The sequence below is a fragment of the Cynoglossus semilaevis genome, chromosome 13, assembly GCF_000523025.1.
Source record: "Cynoglossus semilaevis isolate Cse_v1.0 chromosome 13, Cse_v1.0, whole genome shotgun sequence".
Lineage (NCBI taxonomy): Eukaryota > Metazoa > Chordata > Actinopteri > Pleuronectiformes > Cynoglossidae > Cynoglossus > Cynoglossus semilaevis.
In genome coordinates this window covers 4,475,039-4,499,026 of record NC_024319.1, presented here as the reverse complement: position 1 = coordinate 4,499,026, position 23,988 = coordinate 4,475,039, and the positions used below count along the sequence as shown (strand labels likewise).

The following is a 23,988-nucleotide window of genomic DNA, read 5'->3' as shown; positions in this document are numbered from 1 at the left end:
CCATTCTTACCCCAGAATGAGTGTAGTTTATCATTAGGATTGTAGAAATATAAACGTTAACAGTCACGATTAAACAGAAAAGTCTTACGTGAACAACTTTAATACGAACAATTTAATTATTATAATAAATGTAAACATTCTCATAATGTTTTGAACATCCTCATTTGTAGCATTCTGAGAAAGATGCATTTTAGTCAGTGTTTTTGCCACACTTTTTCGGCCCATTTTGAATGAAGTTTATTTGTGTGGCCTAATTCAGTTGGCCAGCCGTTGCAAACTAGGTCACCAATCACAGTTTACTTTTCTTTACTTAAACTAACATCCTCTGACCTCAGACTCTTCAGTTCAGGTAAGGAACAGCCCCCGGAAATCAGGGAAACATTTCTGCTTGTATCAGCACCATTAATGTTCCATCTTTTAATAGTTGTGCCACAGGCGTTGTACATGTGAAAACACAATATTTGTGCAGTGGTAATGTTGTATGTTTTGATCATAAGTTGTTTGTGAAACGTGTAATTCTTATATATTTTTTATTCATTTAAAAAAAACGAAGATGATAAACAGCAGGATGTATTTCTCACCTTTTATGTGGGACTTAGTCAGTGCTGTGGAGCTTAACTTTGGTTTGAAGAACGTGTGAAGAGTTGCTTTCATGAAGCCTTTGATTCGAACACTTTTCTTGCAGTGTGTGCAAATGACAATGTGTTCATTACCTGTGTATAAGAGCAACGATAAGTGGATGGTTGGTGTAATTATTGGATATAAAGGTTTACAAATTCATTAACAAATTAATTTTGACAGCCTTTACATATATATTTATATATTTACACAGACACACACATAGATGCAGAAAGAGCAGATCTGACAGAGTGGTTTGTAATTATGAATAATAATATATTTAAGGAATTAGAGAGGACAAAAGCTCCTGACTGAGCACAAAAATAGTCCATTTTAACATGGTTCAAGAGATGGACCAACTGGACAAATGCACACACATACATGCTGTATATGTGTGTCTATGTCCACACACAGTTGTGACAAAAAATGCAAAGCATCACTGTCACGCCATCACAGCACTGGCACAGTCCAAATTCCAGTTGATTAAAATTGGATCTGTCCAGTTCTGCTCGACTGATATCAGTATCAGATCAGAACTGACTGACAGCTTAGAGTGACACTTGAATGTTATGGCACTTTGACAGGTGTGTACAAATGAACAGTCTCTGCGGACGTAAGTTGAGAAGTGTCTTATCTCAAATAAGATACAGTATAAACCTTGTGCTTATACTCAAAATATATATTGCAGAGTGATACCGAGCGGCTTCAGAGACATCCAAACAGTTGACAAATCAACAGGAAGACATAGGGGTTATTTTGTTATTTTGTTTCCGTGTGGATGTCAAATGTGAAACATAGACTGCAAATAAGAAATGGAGATCAAATGTGAAAACATAGACTGCAAATAAGAAATGGAGTTCATTGTAGGACAAAGTTTTAGGATTAAATCCCAGAAAAAGGCCAAAATGTTCTCTGCTGGATTTGGTAGTAACTTGCAAAAAATATTAGGTTAGCCAATACCATTAGAATAGCTTGGTGTTTAATTACATTTGAACGGTAAAATAGTACCTTGAGTACTAAAGGACACCTTCCTATTTATTAATACTATTGGATCAATATAAGAAATGTATATATATATATATGAAGACTTGAAGAGCAGAATACATGGCAGACTCACGAAACAAAATGTCTGTCTGCTTGTTTGAGGCCAGTTCTGAGCATTGTGTGCTGCTGTGTGTGTGTCTCTAGAAACACTGAGGTCTAAATATGCAGTCATGTCCGTCTCAACGTCTACACAATGGGACCTGGGCGCTGCTCTCTTTCCTCCTGGGTTGTATAGTCAAGTGCAACATGCTCAGTTCTTAGTAGCCCACGTAAACCACAGCTTAAGTCGTATGAATTGAAAGTACTTGTTGCTTTGGTGTTACAAAAACAAAACTAAAGTCATACCAGTATACACCCAGTAGAAACAGTGCTGTTTCTACTGGTTGTTTGGATTGGGCCATGACTGTAGCTCGACTTTGACATTTATATCCTCGGTGTCATGGCCTATATATTACCGCTGTAATCTATGTCTTGTCAATTATTGCCAGGCAGTAAAATGAGATTAAGGAAAGCAGCTCATCTCATCTGATCTGTGTGATTTGTTGACCCTGTGACGTGAATATTTCTTTACTTACTATGTGAAGCCTGAGGCAGACTAAAAGTTTTAAAGATGTAAAAATAATATAAAGATATTATCTTTAAAGCCTTGGTCTACAATTGACCAATTTGATAATAAAATAATATGTTGACTTTAATAATCTAAAACTGAGGTGATCAGCTATTACTGTTTTGGAGTAATTTAATTAAGAATGTTAATTCTCAGCACTTACCTATTGAAGTTGGTTTAGTTTTGAAAATACTGACACTGCAGTTAATGAGACACCATGATGGTTCATGAACCTTTTAAAAATCTTGTCTCAGTTCAATCATTTTGTTTATCACAGACTGCACATGCTGAAGAAATTGGTCGTGTTGGTTCCATTACCAAAATGAAACAGACTTCGTCAGAGATAGCTGATGCGTTAAACCAGTTTGGCCCACAGAACCATCCCATTCAGCCTGTAACTGGATTCCAAAATAAACTTCACAAGTGTAGTTGATGACCCCTGACATAAACCTTAGTAGATGTTATGTCAGACTATTATTTTATACGTCTGCCACAGTTCTGAATAATTTAGTCGTGGTGAACCAGGCTGTACATGATGATGAGGAAGTCCTGAACCGTGAACAGCAAACTAACCTTTAACAACATCGGGAACAAAAAATGGGAAAAAAGAAAAGCCTGAGGAAAAGAAAACCAAACATGTTAAATAAAATGTGGAACATGCTCCTGAATAAAAAGATGGAGAAGATTAGTTGTTTGTAGAGAGAGGCAGTACTTGGCTGGAGGAAGGGAATAATGGAAGGAGATAGAGATGGGAGTGTGTGGTTTGAAGGGTTGGTTAGGAGAGGTGGGGGTGCAGAAGGGGGCGTACAACCCAAAATAGCCAGCTCACATGTTTGCTGTGTGCACGGTGAGCTATTAAACTATCAGAAAGGCCTCCTGCTAAATGCTGGGCAAATCTTCATTCCCACCTCTGATTTTTTTTAAAGGTTTAAATGAGCAAAACTGATCTTTTTACTTTCTGCACATATTTGTGGATTTTTACATCTCCCTGAAACCCAGAGGTTTTGGCCTCAAGACTCACACTCTTTTTGTCTTAATCATAAAGCATGATGTTTGACATTTTCTGGGGAGAGTATTCCTAAAGAGAAAAGGTCAGACACACACATACACACACTTAGACAGACAACATGACCTGCCGTGTTTGCACCTCTGACTGTGTCGTCTCATAAATACCGACTTGTCGGGGGTTTTGTTCCGTTCGCAACCCATACAAAACATACACTTGCCGTCTCTTGTTGGACAAGCCGAGACACAAACATCCTACACACGCGCTCCGTGCTGTTGATTCCTCTCATTCCACAGTGCGTTTCAACATGCACACTGGATTGTTGTCGTCCTCTTAACACTTTTGTTTCTTCTCCCACTTTCTCTCACTTCCACTTTGTTTTTTCGCTTTGTAACTGTCTCCGTTCCATGTCTGTGTTCTGGGTCAATGTGCCGTCTTTATATCAGGCTTCTTTTTTGTTTTTTGTTGTTTTTTTTTTTGTACGTTGTCACGACTAATTGTCGGAGCAAAGTATGTTGGGGGTCAAGCGGCTGAACTGCCATCATAGGAGTGCGCTGTGATTGGCTTACCTTGAGGTTTGTGTGACATGTTAATCGTGTGTTGATGTGCACTTTGGTGTTTTTAGGGATACAGGCTTACAGGCAGCCCGTGTTGACCGATGGAATATATGGTAAGGCATTCACATGATACAACCAAGCAATGAAGAACACACCATGGCACACTGACTAAAGGGCCGGCACGTAATGTTACAATGTAACCTGATTTAGTGGAGTCTAGACGCATTCGTTCCAATTGTGTTTAAGTTACTGCTCAACCACATCAATCTGCTGCTGACCTGCACTGTGTGTTCATGTGGTACAATAATAATTACAAGAAAAAAGTAAAAATATTTTAGTTACCCTGTAAAAACACTTTACAGTCATTATTACAATGAGGTTTAACTTGAGGATTTACTTTTAATTCAATATTTTATGGTTATTGAAAATAATGTTTTGATGATGATTTAATTACACTTATTTTTGTGAGTGGTTTATTAGGTTAAACCAGCCAATTGCATTTTTTTTTTAAATCAGTGTTACCTTATCCAGTAGTGGTGCAATATCCTCTCTTACTAATGCGTACAATGAATCATTGTCTGCAGTGGGTTTTTTTTCTCTCTATTGTGTTGAAAATTTTAACAACCAGAGAATTATTTTCAGGGCAGTGAGATAGAGTTAGACTGCTGTTCAGTGTGATACTGTATTGCCATCAAGTAAAAAAAAAAATCAGTTCTTAAATTGTAACATGTTTTAAAATTGCCTTTATGCCTGCCACAAAGCCATTGTGTGTCTTGTGTTCATTGGTTGGAGGTATGGTGCAGACTCTTGGTGGAGGAAGCTGTCCTCACCAGTGAGGGACAAGTTTTACCTTACATGACACTAAAACTCCATGTCCCCGAGTGCACTCCTGGATTGTGTAGTGGCCAGATGTAGTACTGCAGCTACTTTTGTTTGGGGAGTCATGTGAGGACTCCTGGCTCCCTGCACTCCACTGTGATTGTTCCACTGATGCTCTATGGGTGGTTTCCTCTGCTTTCTGCACTGCTGCCTTCACACCAGATAAACCCGAGCGTCTTGACCCGACTCTGAGACCTGCACTGTCTGCTGCCACACTAACAAAATCATCCACTTTGTTAAATGTTTGCTCACATTAACCTGATCTTAGACCTGGACTAACGTAGGTAGGTATATTTTTGACTGAATGTCAGCGTTATTCCCATTTGTGATTTTTTTTTTTTTCAACTTATCATTGAGATATATTACAGTGACCTCATGTTACGCTCTTTACAGCACACGGGGGGGGGGGGAGAGGGGAGATGAACTCGCTTCCCCTTTCTGTCTCCATCCTCCAGCTTTCCTTTTTCTCCCCTTTCACTCCGTCTCTCAGGTTACCAAACATGAACAAGGGAGGAGCGTTGAATAGGCAACATGGACAAGCTCTACTCCCCACAAGTGCACACATGCACACGTGCACACGCTTTTCCATCCCTGCCCTCGTTTGCCTCCCCCTCATCTCCCGTTTCCCTTTCAAGTGTCTGCATTAATGTGCAGGAGCATAGCATCGTTTTGTGCATATACACATGAACAGTGCTAAATGACTGATGCTGCAGAGAGCAGATGGGGGGAAGGGGAGGAAACAGGAAGGAGGTAGGATGGGAGAAAAGAGAGAGTTGGGGAGGGCAGAGACAGCAGCTGAGTGTGTTGTGTGTGTGTGTGTGTGTTTTTGTGTATGTATGAGTGGGGGAGAGAGATAGAGACTGAAAGAGAGAGCATGGAAGCCAGCATCACCCACCCAGACTAGGAGGAGGGGAGGAGAGACGGCGTGCTTGTTCCTCTAACAGACAGAAGTGGAAGGAAAGTGGGAATGAGAGACAGACGTGAGGGGAGAAGAGGAGCACAATGAAGGAGTGCCATTGTCCATCCTGGCAGCACTGACAGTTCACCATCTGCTCAAAGAGTGAAGGCAGAAGAGAGAACAATATTGAGAAGGGAAGGGAAGAGGAGGAGGAGAAGAGGAGGAAGTCAAACGGGAACTTTGTGAGATGAAGAGGAGCTGCCGGCAGTGACTTTGTGAATTAATCGAGCGGAAGAGGAGAAGCACGTTTTTAAGGGAGTGGATGAACGGAGAGCCAGAAAGACGAGAGGAGGAGGGATGAAAGACCGGACAGTCTGTGGCTGTTTAAACATTAACGTGTTTCTTATGTGAAATTTTGAATTCAGTTTCAGGTGAAATGCTGTGGAATTTCAGCTAAATACTATTTAAACCAAAAAACAAGAAGTGTGTTGGTTTTCAGTGTTTATTAAAAAAAAAAAAAGGAACTTTGTGAGATATTTAGGAGCGTTGACTCATACAGAACACAGACTCTGACACTTTTTTTCTTCAGTGTAAATACGGACTCTTTGTAACATTTCCTCTGCATGGTCTTTGTTATCTGCTGCGCAGAGTAATGAGGACGTTTTTTATGCATCATTTCTATACCTGAGTTTGTGTCTTTTAAAAGTTAACAAGTTAATGTTGTGTTGGTTCACACTGTCAGCGGAGAAGTTCTTTCTTCTCTGACCAACATCAGAGATACAAGATATTTACATTCTCTGAATGGAATCTTGTGCATGCAGCCAACATGGGATGTCAACATTGATTGGGTTTTATGGCTGGCGCGACGCTAGTCAAACTTTGATCATTTCCTGAAACCTATTGATTTTTTCTGGAGGCTGTGTAGTTTTTTCCTGTTATTGTGTGGAGAGAAAAAAAAAGAGGCTTTTTGATGCGTCCGATAATTGCTGCTCTTTGATTTGACAAATCAGTTATCTTTCCGTCTTAACAAATTTGCCGTTGTCAGGACTGTCCTCCACAGGCATCTATTTTAATGTCTGTCGCTATAGCAACGTGCAGCAGCTGCAGACAGACGGAGATGTAAAGTTCTCATACTTATCTTATTTTTTAGAAGCGGTGCTGTTCCAATTGTTCCTAGTGTATATTTAGTGTGTTGTAGGCACCAGACCTAGTTTGTTTTAGACTTCCCTTTTCAGACAGGTTTGTTTTTCTTTGTTAGACGCTCCTTATCTTTGCGGTGCTCAGCAGCCTCTGAGGATCAGGGTTGTTTCAGGTCACCTGTCTCCCCCTCCCCATTATGTATGTAGGTCTGTGTGCTACTGTGCTCAGCGTGGTCGTCCTCATCTCACCTTAACTGTCGGCGTCTACAGCAGAGGCTGGATCAGTCGGGCTGATTCCACAGAATCAGCAAACGCTGCGTATTTGTTGGTTTTGTACCAGCTTCACTTCTTCAAATCACTCGGCGCAGCTGCCTGGCCTCAAGGCCACCAGTCACTGGTCATTAGGTGTGCTGTGTCTGTGACAGTCGCCTCATCTTTCTGTCTGTCTATCTGTGTGGGTGACTCAGGATTCCTTCACATGTAGAGGACCGTGTCCTCTGCAGTCGCCTGACCTACACTGTGTTTTGTGTGTCGTGCGCTCAGACGTACTCAGGCAACGGAAGACACACCTGAACACACCTGCTACTAAATCTGAGTCTACGGTGCCGGCCTTCTTTTTTTTTCCTTTTTTTTTTTTTTTTTGACCTTTTTAAAATACGTTTTGTTAGGAGAGTTACTGACTGATTCTCATGCATATCTCTTAACTGACGTCTCCAGCCATACTTCTGTACAGTTTTCTGGAAACAATCCCAGCCTGTTTGGCAGTACACACTCTTGTGACTGGAACTTCCATGGTGCTTTTTAGCCAGACCAGATGGATGTCTAGCAGGGTTTGTTAGACAGTCCCTCTGTGGTGCTAGACTGGTGTGGGCGACTGTTCCTTTGCCATTCATTCTCTCACCCACTGCAAGCTGGTACACTTAACCACTGAACACATCCTTGTGACTCAATAGTCTTTAGAAAACGTTACATTTTCACCCGGTTTTTATGTACAATCGGTGCCAAATCCACAGCTCGTTCAGGAGGTTTTAGACCGGCTGTGTCTCTCTTTTGAGAGAGTCCATGCCAACAGGTTATAAATACTAATAGTGCCTGGACAGCACTGATGTTAAAGCGAGACGCTAACTTGCTGCATGATTGTAGGTAGAGTGTCTACTGCTGAGGTCAAACTGCTGCAGACTGTTTCTTTAGTGGGTGTTGTGGATGCAAGAGACTGTTAATGTAAACAGACTGTTGTTTGCCTTTTGGGTTGGACTATGCAGAGCATGATGTACCTGTGCTTTTGTACTACATAGAACTGAGAGCAAAACTGCTGATTGCCGTTTGTGTCCGAGGTGCGGAAGAGAGTTGAGTCGAGGGGTAAAATATCTGGTTTAAAACCCTGTACTGTATCTGAGTCTCTCAGGTAACTGACTTAAATCTGGGAATGCCATTTGATGTAGGCAGTCATAAAGTTACAGGGTAAGAGCTGTTGGCATGTCAACAGTTTACTTTCAATCAAGCATTTGCAGCTAGCTCATGTCCAGTGCTAACGATCCTTCAGCATCATTCAGGGAACCCTGGGTTGGGAGTCTAAACCAGACCAATCGGGTCTCGTTATCGTCACAGCAAACTCGCTGTCATCGTTGACCAATGACCTATATTCCCCCAGTGTCACATTAGAACCGTGTCACTGCAGTGTGTGTCACTGAACCAGTCACAGACAACATTTAACACCGAAACTACTTCTCTCTAATGGTGCTCTGAAGAGGAGAAAAAAAAAACCACTCAAGGTGGCCAGTTTAAGGGAACGCTCTTGAACCAGGGCAGCCTCAGTTCTTTTAGCCATATCAGGTACTACAGTCAGGGACGGGGGCAACTGTGCTAGCCCACTCTTAAGTACTCTTAACTTCTTTTTCTCTGTTTTCTACTGGTGTCTAAACGGTGCAACATGTCCAGCCTTTAGCCATCCTTTCCACTTAAGAGAGGCTGAAAGACAGGAGTCACCATTAATACATTAGACAGAGGGACTGTTAAACAGGACAGCCTGGAGACCGGGAGAGCACACGAGGGAGGGGGAGTGGGGAGGGAGGAGATCATCTGGAAGAGAAGAGAGGAAGTGGTGGCTCGGGAGAGGGCAGAGGCGTTGGAGAGACAGAGGTTGGCGGAGTACATCGTTTGGAAGAAGAGAGAGGACTTCCAGGAGAGGAAAGGAGACAGAGAGAAGGCAGGGAAGGGTGCAGAGACAGACAAGGAAGCTGAGCCAGAAGTGATCTGGAAAAAGAGAGACGAGGAAGGAGACGCAGGGAGGAATAGAGCGAGAGCCATTCAGAAAGGACACGAAACCATTTGGAGGAAGCGGGAAAGGGAGTAAGAAGGGGCAGATCAATAAAAGAGAATGAACATACGATGCCCTTGAAGAGTACAGTCTGTGCTGAGAAAGACGCACTGGAGACATAGCCATACATCAGTAGGAATCCTCTCTCTTCTTCACCAGCTCCGAGCTTCACTGAGCTCTGCAGGTGCTCACAACCAATTGGAGCGGTGTATTTTGTGTGTGTGTCTGTTGCCGCTGTGTTGGTGCACACACACACACAGCCCCCTTGCGATTCTCTCATTGGCTACTAATAGGATTTTTATGGGCCTGTGTCAAGCAGGATAGAGCTGCCAAGGGGAGCTGCTTCACACATGCAGGCAAGTGAATGTGGCAACACACACACGCACAGATACTCGCATACAGGCATTGTGGACAGGCTTGGTTTACACTGCCTCACATGCATTTAAGACATGCGAGGGGTTGCTGAGAATTGCTGATTCTCCATGGTGCTACGGACAGCTGGATAATTTTCCCCCTCACCAAGAACTTGTCACAAAATGTTGTTTTACATTTGGCAAAAACACCATGATGATCAGTTCATGGAGAGCTAAGACCACATCACCATATCACTCCCTGGGAACACACTAAACAACGAAGCAGATCAGAAGTGACTTGATGGCAACATGATCTGCACTGGTGCACTACAAAACTTTTTTCATCTGCATTTGCTCGCAGACGGGACACGTTGCTTTTCCTCTTCGCATTTTTTAAATCTGCTGTCATCGTGGAAAAGGCCTTTTTTGAAGCAGTTTGGTTTCGGCTGCACGATAATGACAGGCGGACGGGGCAACAGTGAGATGGAAGCAGCTCCAACACTGAGCGAAATAGACAGATGGCTTTACATCCTGTCTGGAAGAGACTTTTAGTCCGAGAGACGTTGAAACGATCACTAGAGCCCGTGTGGACATCTGAGAATCTAAAAACTGACACTGCAAATACATGATGGAGCTTGTTCCAAAAACCAAGTACACACACTTTCGGAGCGAATCTCTGAGCTCGACCGATGAAACAAACTCCAACCCATCATCGTTCCCTCCATCCAGTCCCGTTACCCCGCTTACTCCCTCTCCTGGTTTACCTTCTTCTCTCTCCTCTTCATCGCTCACTCCTATCTTGCCCCCCTCTTCTCCTCGGCAAGCAGAAAACAGCCCCACCACGCTCTGCTCCTTTTTCCCCCGGATGGGGTCCCTGCGCCTGGGTGTATCTGCCACCCTCTTACCAGGACTCAAGGCCTCCAGCAGGCCACAGCAGCTTCAGGCGCCTGTTGAGTCCTCAGGGGATGACAGGAGCAGCTCCAGCTCTTCTCCTCCACTCCACCACCCTGTTCCCCTGTTAACTGTTCCTTCTCCTCCTCCCCGACCTCCTCTGCAGGACATGAACCGGCTAGGAGGGGTGTCCAGGAGGGCAAGAGTAGAAGGAGGGCAGCTGGGAGGAGATGAGTGGACTCGCCACGGCTCCTTCGTCAACAAGCCCACTCGTGGCTGGCTGCACTTGGACAATGTGGTCAGCACCAGCGGTGTTTCCTACACTGTTCGGGTACGTGAACGACACATTCTCTGACCTTTAACTGGAATATGTACTTCTACTTCCCCTTCTCTAGTATTCCCATATATACAGCACACACGCACATTACATTTTTAGCAACCGATTTCTAAAAATGTAGAAGCAGATTTCTTCTTCCTCACTTGTCCATATTGTGTTACACCTACGATGAAACAAAGTCAGAGGCTGATGTATTTTTTGCCTTCCTGTTTTCTGCACAGTACATGGGCTGTGTGGAAGTTCTACAATCAATGAGAGCACTGGATTTCAACACCAGAACTCAGGTCACCAGGTGAGTTTTTTTTATTTTTTTTATATATATACTTTAGCTCAAACATGTTTACAAAGTTTTTTTTGTTTTTTTTATACTTTAGCTCAAACATGTTTACAAATCTGGCTAAAGTTAAACTCCGTTTTGTGGACTAAAATGCAGTGTTGAAGATTTCCATCTTTACAATTGATTATTTAATTGATAATTTCTACAATTTATTTCAGTCATACATAGACATACATAGTCGTCCGAATATCTGTACGTGCCAACAGACACCGCAGCGGTGAGCCAATCAGAGTGAGCCTCTCTCTCATTTCATCTTCAAGTTCACACGATGAAATCAGGGAATTTGCAGTTGACAAATGCATACACACGTTTTGTCATTGTCGTTTGGCCTTGCCTAACGTCCTATGTATTTGTTAAGTCCCTGAGCAGAAGGGCGTTGACTAAGACAAAAGTTGTTAAAAGTTAAATTGAACCATACAGGCTAGCTAGAAGCTAACTTGATATCAGCAGTCATGTATGCTTGACACTGCCTGGGTAAGAAAAGGAAATGTTTCCACCAATATATGGTGGTGAAGCTGAAGGTAGAAATCACCTTGAAGTTGATGAAGCTGACGTTGCTCTAGCTCCCTTGGATTCCAGCCACCTACGGTAATAGAACTGAAGGGCTACCAAAAAAAAAACAGCTGCTACTAACAGTTGAAGTAGAAAAAAGGAAAATAAACCTTCAAATTCAGACTTCACCTAAAGACAAACTGAAGGTGAGAAGAGACGTTTTGTGGTTGACATACTGTAGATGTTCCTCTTCTCTTTAAATGGGTGATCCTGCAATAATGAAAACATTAAAAAAACATCATTCAGGTGGCAAACTTCCCTAAAAGAAAAACATTTCTTTATTTGTGTGCCAAATGTTAGAATAATCAGACTCATCACACCTAAGTACTGAGTTGCCGTTTCTCTTGTTCTTGTTGTCTGAAAGAACAGTGAGACACAAGCAGAGAAGAACAAAACAGCAGGAGAGTGTGTGTGTGTTTGTGCGTGTGCATGTGTGTATCCACATGTGTCTGCACGCCTGCAGTTTTTTTTTTTCTCAGACCTTAAATTAGAATGTTCTGGAATCCTGGTGGTTTTTCGTCTGGTTTCCGTAGTGATGTTTGTCTCCGTGGCGCAGACGAGCATTGTTTCCAGAGATGATGAATTCATTCACCCGCAGACAGATCTTTTTCAATCAACGTCTTCTCCCGAGCTCTCCAGACCCAGGTGTGAGGCATTGATGACACGCTGCTCCAACTCTTGCACGTTTTTATTGTTTCAGGGAGGCGATCTCTGTGGTGTGTGAGGCGGTACCAGGAGCCAAAGGAGCCCAACGCAGAAGAAAGGTACAGACCATTCAGACGAGCACACGCCCTCACAGGACATTATTTATTTATACAGCTTAAGTGGGTGGCAGTGGGAAGGCTTTTCTGGATAAGAGCTAGATTTAGTTTGATTGTCCACTCTGTGGTCAGCCAGCTATCCTGTCCCTCACTGTCACCCCCCTCTCCCTCCCCCCCGGTACCAACCCCCTCTTACACACATACATGTCTTGATTTAGGCTAATTGTACACTCTGGTGGTTAGTGGGATACTCGCAGGTAATTACCAATCGCTCTCTAGTCTGTCTTTTCCAGGCTCTTTTCACAAGGGAGGCTGGAGAGGTGGAGTTGTTTCTCTGGTGGAGCCAGTGTCTACAGAGCAGCAGACACAGCCGTCAGTCTGTGTGTCTGTGCACAGTCTCCCTGTAAAACTGTAAACCTCCGCCCAACCAGTTCATAAAACAGGTGGCTAAAACAAGAAGCCAGCTGCCGCTGCTGACTTTGACCAAAGTGCGTCTGGCGGTGCAGCACAGCAGACGAAGTGCTTTTATAGAAGGCCTGCGAGAATAAACTCCCCGTCTTTCTCCCGATTTGTCCCGTCTGAGGTCGGCGTGGGATGTGAACGCTGACATCCCGTCGTTGCCGCTGTGATTCTCACACCGAAGCTCTTCACGAGTTTGTCTTATACAGATGTGAAGGAGTTGCTAACAGAACAGAAAGAAAAAAAAATTGGGCACAGCAGACTCGGTATATGAACGGTCATGTCTGCTCCCCGATGGTCACAGTTGGCCTTCAGGACAGGATCGCTTACACAACTGCAGCTGTTCTGCTTTCCCACACACATTCAGGCATCTCCAGACGAGCGCTGCTCAGACAGACAGTGTCTAGAGGAATGCAGTGCCTTGTTTAAGTAAAAAAGAAACTACTAGCCTTGTGTTTGAGCTGTTTGTTTGTTGATCACTCACTGACTACATCTCTGTGTTCCGCAGCCTTCCACTCGCTGTCTGACATCAATCCTGGGGAAGAGTAACCTGCAGTTCGCGGGCATGACAATCAGCCTCACCATCTCGACCAGCAGCCTCAATCTGCTGGCCTCTGACTGCAAACAGGTTAGACTGGAAGAGAAACGGCTTCAGTCCCTTGTTGCTGTTTTCTGAGTTTTTTTTTGTTGTTGGGTTTTTTATTTTTGGTAGATTTGTCGCAGACTGCCAGAAATTTGGCAGTGAGTCAGAGGTGCTTAGCGTTGTCAGTGCTGTGTTGTTGCTAGGGCTGTGTTTTATTTTACATCCTGAGTGCGATTGAAAGTGCACTTTACCAGGGGGTGAAGTTGACTTGTTCTTTTTCACAACCCAGGGTTTACACAGTTTAGCTGTTTTAAAATGCCATGTATTAAAACATTAGTGTGTTATTGTTTTACAGCAGCAGAATGTCTTGTTTGCCCTTTCTTCTCCTTTTCCAAATGTAAAGGGGGATACCGGATAAATTTAGAGCTTCTCCACTTGCACAAATCCCTTTAAACCATTATCTTCATTTCTGCATCGCCACTGGGTAACATGAGAACCTCTTCCCAGACCTTCCATGACCTAATAGCTGCTAAACCATGCATATCTCCTTGGGGTAAATGTTTACAGTTGTGTGGTGTATACACAACACCACATGGCATATGAAACACACACTTATACATTAGTGGTGCAGCCGGTACACAGAAGCCACGGAACGAAAAAAAAAAAGTGGAAAGAAATTAGTTTTTGTGTGATTTATTAACAAGTGACCAATTGGCAATGATTTTTTTTTTTTTTTCAATCTTTGATATTTTGTGTTGGAGTATTGGATTGAACCTTCCATTGCCCCATAGCTAATGTACTGTTATTTTCCCGTTAACATGAGTGTGAAAGTCAGTTGATTGTAGGAGGCAGTCGATTGACGCGCGTGAGCGGCGGTTGGTTGCCGTTACAAATGTTTTCCTTGAAATTTTATGCATTACCTTGGTAAACCCCGGAACATTTCGAAAAAATATAAGGTTTCACAAATGTACCAAAAAGTCTGCGAAGAAAGTCCAGTATTGAACAATTTAGTATGATTACACACACTGTTACCAACGTCAGGCACCATTTACACATCCTGAGGCCAAGACTGTGTGTGTGTGTGTGTGTGTGTGTGTTAGGCTGAGAGCATTATTGGACTGTTGATAATATTATGGTTTCAGTATGTGTATCTTCAAAAAAGGTGTTCCACCCGTTGTGGGGTTAGTTATCTCTGCAGCAGTCGATGGATGAAAAAGCACTTTTCTCTGTAATTATTTTACATTTGTATTTCCATCCATATGCATTCATCTCACTTCAGTCATACCTCATGTTACCCCTCCCCTCTATCTCCCTCTCTCTTTCTCTCTCTCCACAGATAATTGCCAATCATCACATGCAGTCCATCTCCTTCGCCTCTGGGGGAGATCCAGTGAGTCCCATAAACTCAGTTCAAATCTCACTCTGGACATTTTCTGTCTTCAGCCTCTGTAGCCGACTTACTTTCCTTCCTTCCTGTTGTGTGTCACTGTCTATTTGTCTGAACACCACTCACCGCACACATTGCTGGTTTGCTGTGGGGTTTTTTTTTTCCAACTCTGAACTCACTGTGTTCTGTGATCTCTTTCTCAGATTCTTTCTTTTTGTTTCTGTTTTTCTCTCTTTTATCGTTTATGTTTTTTTGTCCTTCCTCCTTGTCTTCTAACCGTCTTCTTCTTCTTCTTCTTTCTTCTGTAGGACACAGCCGAGTATGTAGCATATGTGGCCAAAGACCCTGTCAACCAGAGAGGTGGGCAGAAACAGGATGACTCATTCCTAAGGCAACACCAGCCAATATACTTTTATCAAATACCTTTTAGTATAATTGGACCGTCAATAATATTCTAATGTGGTGTTAGGCTGTGGGAAAAAAAAACAAAAAACAACCGTTCCACTAACAAACACACTCATTTGCACACAAGCACACTATATACAGTAATATGCTGTATTTTATATTGTAGTATTTTAATCTAATAATACAGTATTGCAATAATCTATGATATGAATGACATCCCAAGACACAATGCGTGTGCCTGTTGCCACATGTTTTGAGGATGTGTGTACTTTGCTGTTTGTTATTTATATCTTGTGTATATTTAGCATTCGATCTCAGTTGTGTGCGGCCCTTCTTTTTACAGCGTGTCATATCCTGGAGTGCTCAGAGGGATTGGCCCAGGAAGTCATCAGTACTATTGGCCAGGCCTTTGAACTGCGTTTTAAACAGTACCTAAAGAACCCACCCAAACTGGTCACACCCCATGACAGGTAAATGAACGCATCCCCCGACTCATGATTCCCGACACCCATGACTCCTTCATTACTGTCACGTCTGCTCCTCCTTCAGAATGGCACCGTTTGATGGCTCTGCATGGGAGGAAGAAGACGACGAAATTGCGCCACCTCCTGATGTCCCCTATTATAATAACTTCCCTGGAAAACAACCTCCCCCTGGTGGACTCGTTGATATGAGGACTCGTCCGGGAGCAACACTGGTGGGTGCACATTAAAAACCAGAAGATTTTAAAACTGCAAAAGTTGTCTTTGAACCCGGAAAATAAATGACAAAAATGTACTTGATTTCTATAAGACAGATGAGGGACAACTTGTTGGTTCACGAGCTAAAATTAGGTTAAAGATTTTCACTGGCGACTGGTTCTTCCAAACTTTCAAAGATAATTTGGCACATTTGATGTCTGCCACCATCTAGTGGCATCAACAGAAGTTACAGTCAATGCATTGTAAAGAATTAAACACAAGGATTGACATCAGTCTACCGTGTACAGTACCTTACACCGGTGTTTGTGAGGCCGTATCTGGCCCACGGGCCGTAGTTTGACCTGATAGAGGATATGCAACAAGTCTAATATGAACGTAATAGTTTGACTAATGCTGTCAAAATGAATCCTTAACAACAACAAAATAATTTGTGATATTAATCAGATCACAATTTTATCACGTGCTGAAATTCACAGTTCATCTTTATAGACACAGTCCTAAAGTTTTTTTTTGTGTCTCTGTTTCTCCAGCCATATGGACAACCAGGACATAATGACATTCACAAGCAGCCTCTGCCACCTCTGCCAGGTGAGATCTGTCTCCGTCCTCCTCTCTGCTCCTCTCTCCTTCTGTCTCCTTCTGTCTCCTTTCTCCTTCTGTTCGTCTCCAGCTGTCACTCAGTGAATCATTCACGCATGACATAGAAGTAAATCTGTGGTAAAAAAACAAAACAATTTTATTTTGGACAAAAGCTCACTACAGCACAGTCTATATATATTATATGTAAATATATATATGTCATATTATTCTATAGCATTAAATATTCACAGCTGATATAAGATAAGATACATTACATATTCACAGCTGATATAAGATAAGATATTCAGTCAGACTGATCAGTGTTGCTGATTTTCTATGTTGTTTTTTTCTTTTCTTCAGTGGGGGCCAAGGAAGGGGGTCGGGAATTGTTTGACGATCCGTCATATGTCAACGTGGACAAACCCCGCCCCCCAGTTGCAGCGAATGGAAATGCTCACAGAGATGCGTTTGACATGAGTACGTTTTTTTTTTTTTATTACAGGTTCCATGCAGTACTTCTACCTAACAGTTGAAAAATAGTCCTTTGTAAAAGGTGCATTTGCAACAGACTAAAATGTGAGATTAATTTGTAATTAATTGTGAATTAACAATGGACGACCATGCGAGGAATCCTGATTAAATATTCTAATCCATTGTCTTTTGTCATAGTCTGATAAATGAGAGTAAAACAGGCTGCTACGTAACGAAAACAGAATAATTACTGTAGTGCAAACGGTTTTTAAGAAAAACTAAGACGGGACTTTCTGTTAAATAACAACGTGTGTTGCAGTGAAAATGAAAAATCGATTCAAGTGGAATGAGATTCTTTTTCACAATGAAGCGAGAACAACGGTTAATGATTGACCCAGCAGACGTGCATAACAGTACTGTATGTACTTTAGCTTTCATATGATGAGTGCAGCTGCCCACAGAAGGCAGCCTTGGAGACAGATAAGAGAATTAGAGTGCCTTTGTCCATTAAATAGGCATTTTATGTAACATGATTGGCTGAACAGTGTAAGCTTCCCATGTCAGACGCACAGTCCACTCTCAGCGTACGGCACACATCTGTTGGAGACACTGTGGTTCACTGGAGTACGGCTTGGTGCTGTTTACGCTGCTCTGTTTATTCAACACCAACGTACAGTGAGACTGCAGTAAAAATACAGATGATAATCCTCCTTAAATCCAATCAATCAACTGTTAATCTCACTTCAACACAATAATGTGAAGAATTATGTTTAGATCTGATATATATAATGTTCTTACTCCATCAAATAACAAACAAAACAAATGTTTCTGGGTTTTTTTGTTTTTCTTTTCAGAGCCTTTCGATGATGCCCTGCCCCTTTTCAGAGCCTTTCGATGATGCCCTGGGGGTCTCAGTGGTGGCAACGCCCCCTCTGGTGCAACAGTTGCAGTGCGAGGCCTGGTTCCACGGCAGCCTCAGCCGCAAGGAAGCAGAGAGGCTACTGACCCGAGATGGTGACTTCCTGGTGCGAGAATCTGGGACCACGCCTGGACAGTATGTCCTCACGGGACAGCAAGGCGGTCAGGCCAAACACCTGCTACTGGTCGACCCAGAAGGAGTGGTGAGTCGGGGTGGGAGGCGAAGAGAGGGAGGAAATTATCTCCCAAAAATCTATCTATAAATATTTTGGGTTTTTTTATTCCAAGTGAAAGACATTTACAAAGTCCAGGAGACATAAAAATCCCACATTAATGCTTAACCATCACACACTGCGACCTGCTTTATTGTTTTTCTAATCGTGTCAGGACATCTGACCTCAGCTGTGTCCTGTTTTGGTCTTCTGTCTCCAGGTCCGCACCAAAGACCATCGGTTCGAAAGCGTGAGCCACTTGATCAGTTACCACATGGACAACAGACTGCCTATTGTATCAGCTGGTAGTGAAGTGTGTCTGCAACAGCCGGTGGAGCGCAGGGCCTGATGTTATGCAGACTAATGAAAACAACACCAAAAATACACACACACACACACACACGAACATGCATACACGCCAGCAAACAGCACCACATGCAAATCAGCACCACATGAATGCCAAAACAAAAACAGCGACACTGCACTTACCTACATTGAAACAGACACAGGATGCAAACAACGATGGAAAACCAAAAGAAAAGTTTAAAAAAAAAATCATTTTCTGCAAAAATCACTTACTTGCTGCTGTTGCCACATGTTCCTGTCCTTTTTTTGAAAGCTAAACTGTGACCTGCAGTTCCTTCTCCGCCCCAATGACGATCAGGCGCAACACTCCACCTGTGGAGAAGCACTGCTGCAAATTTCCTTTACTGTGAACCAGGGAGGAGCCGTTCGCTTCTATCAGAATGGGGGTAGAATATAAATGCAATTTTCTTAAAAAAAAAATTTAAAAAAAAAGAATAAATGTCATAACATTGATGTAAAACTCTATACGATGGATTTATGTGCAAAGAGAGACAGAGCGGAACTGAAGAGTGAACAAATGAACAGTGATGTGACATGGAACGAGATTCTCCGTACTTTTATGCATGTCTTTGTCCATTTGGTGGAAAAGTTTTTGTTTTTGTTTTTGTTTTTCTCTCTCGCTCTCCAAAGACTGTCACTGCAATGTAGTAGGAAAAACTGGATGGCGCTGTTTCTTGGTTGTGGACGTGGAACCAGGGTCGAATGTAAAGACACTCCTTTCAGGTGTTGTCGTTGAGGTCTTCAGCAGAACGTCTGGCACTGACGTCGTCCTGCAGGACAAATATGCATTAAAAGTCAGCTTCCAGTCTGGTCAGGAGGTCCACCGTGACACCTGGTGTGGAGGAAAGCATATATGCAAACCTGGGATTGCTGAACCAATGATCGCCGTGTGCTTTCCTTTTTGTTGTTTATATCGTGGGAGTCATCGCTTATTGTACATTTGGGCTTCAGGATGATCTAAAGAGCTTTATTGACATAATTCTTCTGTAAACACAAATTCTCACAAACCTTTTTTTTTTTTCTTTTGTTGTAACCATAAATCATTTGCAACACCTGTCATGCCAAAGAACATGAGCGAGGTTGCTAAGGAAAGTACTGTTAGCAACACTTACTGTATTTTGTGTAATTACAACATTGGGAACACAATAGATGGAAATGATATGCAAATGACACAGGCCTGTTTTAGATGAAGGAAAAGATCAGAGGTGATGGTGCCTGAATACATCATCTAAAGTGCACTTCTGTCACCTCCAAACACAACAACGACTATTTTTACAGAAGCGCAGGCCGGACTGTCTGACCTGCTGCTATGCATTGGCATCTTAGTATGTGTTTGCATTGACAATCTACGGCTCTTGGGTGTTTTCTGAAGCAGAGAAGAGTTGATAAAGACTGAATAACCCGCTGCAAAAATGGTGCAAGTGTGTCCTAGTAACGGGTCTGATGATGTGTCTACGTGTTGTGATTTTGACGAATGACTTTTTTTTTTTATTATTATTCACCTGAGGGAATCATTTAAAAAAAAAAAAAAAAGCCTTGTACCAGTTGGAACGGTTTTTGGAACGGTGTTAAAGACAAACGTGTTTTTTCGGCGCGTCGCTCCGGACACTTTTTTTTTCGAATGCTGCTGTTGAGTTTGCTGTTTTCACCAACTGCTTCCTGCTTCTCCACGATGTTGTTTTTTATGTCTTTTAAATTGTGCCTTGTTTCTTCAATGCAGCCATGTCACTTCAGTGCAGTCACCAGATGTACATAATGCAAATGTGTTTGAATTTGACACAGACCTCTCAGTAGTAAAAAAAAGAACAAACAAACAAAAAAAATGCAAAAATGACACTCCATGAAATACGGACAGACCCAGTGATGGCAATCTCTTCTGATGTCCACTCCTGCATCCAGCATTTAGATACACAGATACTTGATGTCACCCTTTACGAGGGGGTGTGTTATCTGACCATCTGTAAATAACATCCACTCCTTCTTGGTCAGTGTTGGATTAGTACAGTATATATGTAACGAAATAATTTGATAAGATTCCACCAGAGCCACACACACACGACACTGAGGTCGCTCTCGAAGCCATTCAAGGTTGTAACAGAACTCCTGAAATATGAGAGATCTTAACGTAAACCTTAAACTGTCAACTAGTCCTCAGAGTCTGAAGTGGCCTCATGTGTAAATTTAACATACAGTACATACATACACACCAGAGAGACAGCTGCATCAGCCTTACACACACACACACGACACGTGGACTGGAGGTGTGTGTGTGTGTGTTAGTGTTTGTTCCACCTGACTCTCTGCATCTTTCTAGACCTGGTCCCATGATACCGTGGGTTCATCACAGTTGCCTTTGTTGCATGAAAATGCTTTGAAACCAGTGTTGTGTCGGTGATGGTGTTAGTGCTAATGATGCTGTTCCTCTTTTGATTTGTGTTGTGTTCAAAGCCAAAGGTTTCTTTTCAGTTAGTGTGCACAGATGACGGTTTTTACTTTATACAGTATGTGTATGTTTTTATTACTTTTTCGTTGTTAGGGAAAATATCTGTTTACATCTGTATCTGAAAATATATAGATTGCATACATAAATACATATATCATTCACCTGTGTTTGTGTGTTTGGTTTATGAAAGTATCTGAATTATGTGTTAATATTATGAAGAATATTGTAAATTAAGTTAGCAACGTGCACATTAATCAACACATCAAAAGTGTTACTGTGTAAATCAACTATCTAAAATAGATACATTAGAAATTATAGGAGACCTCACAAATTACACACAATTCATAAAAACTCTGGTCGTTCCCCTCCACAAAACAACAGGAGTACGAGTTCATTTGAGTACTTGACAGTAAAGAGTACAGCCTCCAGTATTTGAGGCTGGGTTTCAGTCAATATGTAACGAACTGGTTGACAGTGTTTCAATAAACAAATGAACACAAACCATGTTGGTGAAATAAGTCCCAACAGAAAAGTGACGTGGTGAGGTGTACGTGCCTCGTTTATTGACCGGGATGTTGAAAAGATGTTGGCATATTCACAGCTAAGGCTCATCTTCAGGTGTTTTGTCTTGCTCCTGCCTTCGTCCCTGATGTTAAAATTCCTCCAAACTGCTAACATTGTTGACCTACTTAAATAAACTACCCTGTAGAGCAAAGAGACACCGAACTTCATTAGAAAAACACACACACCGATGACTGACAGGTGCGCAGCTGCTTGTGGGTTAAAGTGTGGTTGTTCAGTGGGCAGAAGAAGTATAAGCCCATGACAAAAACATATATTTGTAGATATATATATATATATAGAGAGAGAGATATTTATAGATATATAATACATATCTATATATATGTTCAGGTCATCTGCTTATATTTAAATACATATATAGACATATAATACATATCTATATATGTTTATAGATATATAATACATATCTATATATCTGTTCATGTCATCAGCATATATTTAAATACATATATATAGATATATAATACATATTTACATATATGTTCATGTCATCAGCTTATATTTAAATACATTAAAATATATATATATACATATATATCACCTCTAATGCCATTTTCAACAGGGAGAATAAAGGCTGTAGTGCAGTGTTGTTTTCTACTGGAACTCTCCAGTTTGTTATCACATGACTTCTGCAGCCAATGGGAGTGGGTTCAGGGATTACCAGAGTTCAGAAAGCGTCCCTGTGTGGGGGCACTATACACAGAAAAGGGACTGTGAAGGTAACCGAGGTCTGTTATCAATCAGAAGGGTCCAGCAAATGCAGGATGTGAGTGATGGCAGGCAGCAGCTCAACACAGAAGGTTATAAGTAGATGGACTGACTCACTGCGTCAGGGGCACAGAGCGGACCTCAGTTGTTGAACACATCTGGTCCAGTACCAACAGCAACTTCTCACCATTGCTTCCACCTAACCAGCCATGCATCCACAGCGTCCTCTTCCCCAAGCCATGCCTATCCCCTCCTCCTCCTCACTGGGACAGCACCTCCGGGATGTGGCGGTGGGTCTGGGGAGAAACAAGAACTTCTTTGGAGGAAACTTCGCCTACAGTTTCATCCAGACAGTTAAGGAGTGCCTGTATTTCCTCCTGTGCTGCTGGTGCATTAAAGAGATTCTGGACTGACAGGCGGCAGGAGAGGAGGCCCCGTGGAGACCGTTCATTTCCCAGGTCTCTGTTAGCTTCTATAATTCCAACGTGGTTTGGTTGGAGTGTTTGAAGAGTGTGGAATAATGTTTGAGAGAGTGGGTTGTGTGTTGAAGGATGGGGGACTAGGGAGGCAAACTATAATCTGGACCAGGAAACCAACATGTTTTGAGCCACCCCTGTCAGTGCCCTTTAGATCAGAGATACTTGTTGTGTATTTTTTGCTAATGAAAATAATAGATAGAATTAAAGTTTTTGAAGTGGAATATTTTTTATATAAATTGTACAATACTCTTTGTATTATAGCAGATTTATTTTTGCTAATATCAAACTTATTTTTCTTTTTCAGGGCCTAGTTGATGGTCATCTTGTTTTTCAGGAAACACATTGAAGGGATGATGATTGTACAAGAAAACACTTTCATTAAATAAAGGAACTATATGATGTATTGATTGACTACATTTTGTTTGACTTATTATTAGAAGAAATATGAAACAGTTCGCGACCGAAAAATATTTTATAAAAGATTAATTTAAGCAACAAACCTCTTTGACCTCCTACTCTTGTAACTTCATAAAAGATTAATTTAAGCAACAAACCTCTGGATAAATGCAGCTGGTTGGCTGCGGTGTGGAAGGAGAATGTTGTGGATAAAGTGAACCGACCTCCATTTGAGGAGCAGCTGGGATAAAAAAAAACGATAAAGACAGTCTGTCGAGGAGACAAGTGTGTTATCAGCTGCAAGTGTCAATCCACCAGGAAGTTTCCCCAGTGACTTAAGACATGCTGCCATGCTATTGGACGAGCCCAATGACGTAAAGGCGGGACCAACCGATAAAACGCCTGTGATTGGACGAAATGCCCATGGGTCTGTGCAAGTTCAAGGAGGCAATTTCTCAAAGTTGTATGGGAAACTCACGCCGTCAGTAGTCCGTGAGTATTTGTCAGTGACACACTGAAACGTCAAAGTGTCGAATCACGGTAAGAATAGTGTTATATTTTATCTACGGATTATGTGATTGAATACGAACTTGTGACGGAAGTCTAGTGCTTTTTTCCCCCCCGTCGCCTGCGTAGTTTGACAACTTTTTCCTGGTTCGACTGTCGCGTTACGTTTGAAAATGTTCCTGTCAAACAAACGGTTTCAACGGCCGAACTACATCACACATTATGCTGTAATTTAATTGAAACGGGTGTCTCATTTTGACTTTTTAAGTTAAAAAAAAAGTTAAAGAAAATGTTGGTTCTAATATACCCTCGACATATGACATTGTTAAAAGAAAATTTTGTTTCTAATATACCCTCGACATATGACATTTCCTGTCACTAGCTTGTGTTAGTGATGCTGTGTGCGTGTTGTGTGTGTGTGTGTCTCTCAGTGTGTGTTTGTTTGTGTGTCTCTCACAACAAGACTAGTTGTGAATAAGCTGCTGTTGTTCCTGCT

The 23,988-nt window shown here is 42.1% G+C and overlaps 3 protein-coding genes across 3 annotated transcripts in view; all 3 read left to right on the top strand.

Moving 5' to 3' along the window:
- Positions 1-1,475: 1,475 nt before the first annotated feature.
- On the top strand, positions 1,476-20,981 carry shc1 (SHC (Src homology 2 domain containing) transforming protein 1). Its single transcript, XM_008323135.3, has 12 exons — positions 1,476-10,640; positions 10,868-10,938; positions 12,236-12,299; positions 13,264-13,383; positions 14,675-14,728; positions 15,034-15,085; positions 15,474-15,600; positions 15,680-15,827; positions 16,362-16,419; positions 16,771-16,887; positions 17,767-18,002; positions 18,232-20,981. The coding sequence occupies exons 1-12, from the start codon at positions 10,044-10,046 to the stop codon at positions 18,358-18,360; spliced, it is 1,773 nt and encodes a 590-aa protein (XP_008321357.1). The 5' UTR covers positions 1,476-10,043; the 3' UTR covers positions 18,361-20,981.
- A 1,304-nt stretch (positions 20,982-22,285) lies between these two features.
- Positions 22,286-23,057, top strand: lenep (lens epithelial protein). Its single transcript, XM_008323137.3, has 2 exons — positions 22,286-22,568; positions 22,894-23,057. Exon 1 carries the CDS (start codon positions 22,320-22,322, stop codon positions 22,521-22,523), a length of 204 nt encoding a protein of 67 aa, XP_008321359.1. The 5' UTR covers positions 22,286-22,319; the 3' UTR covers positions 22,524-22,568; positions 22,894-23,057.
- Positions 23,058-23,399: 342 nt separating this feature from the next.
- Positions 23,400-23,988, top strand: part of pbxip1b (pre-B-cell leukemia homeobox interacting protein 1b) — an 8,837-nt gene continuing 8,248 nt past the window's right edge. The window contains exon 1 of the mRNA XM_008323148.3: positions 23,400-23,525. The gene's annotated coding sequence lies outside the window, so the exon portion shown is untranslated. The remainder of the gene's footprint in view (positions 23,526-23,988) is intronic.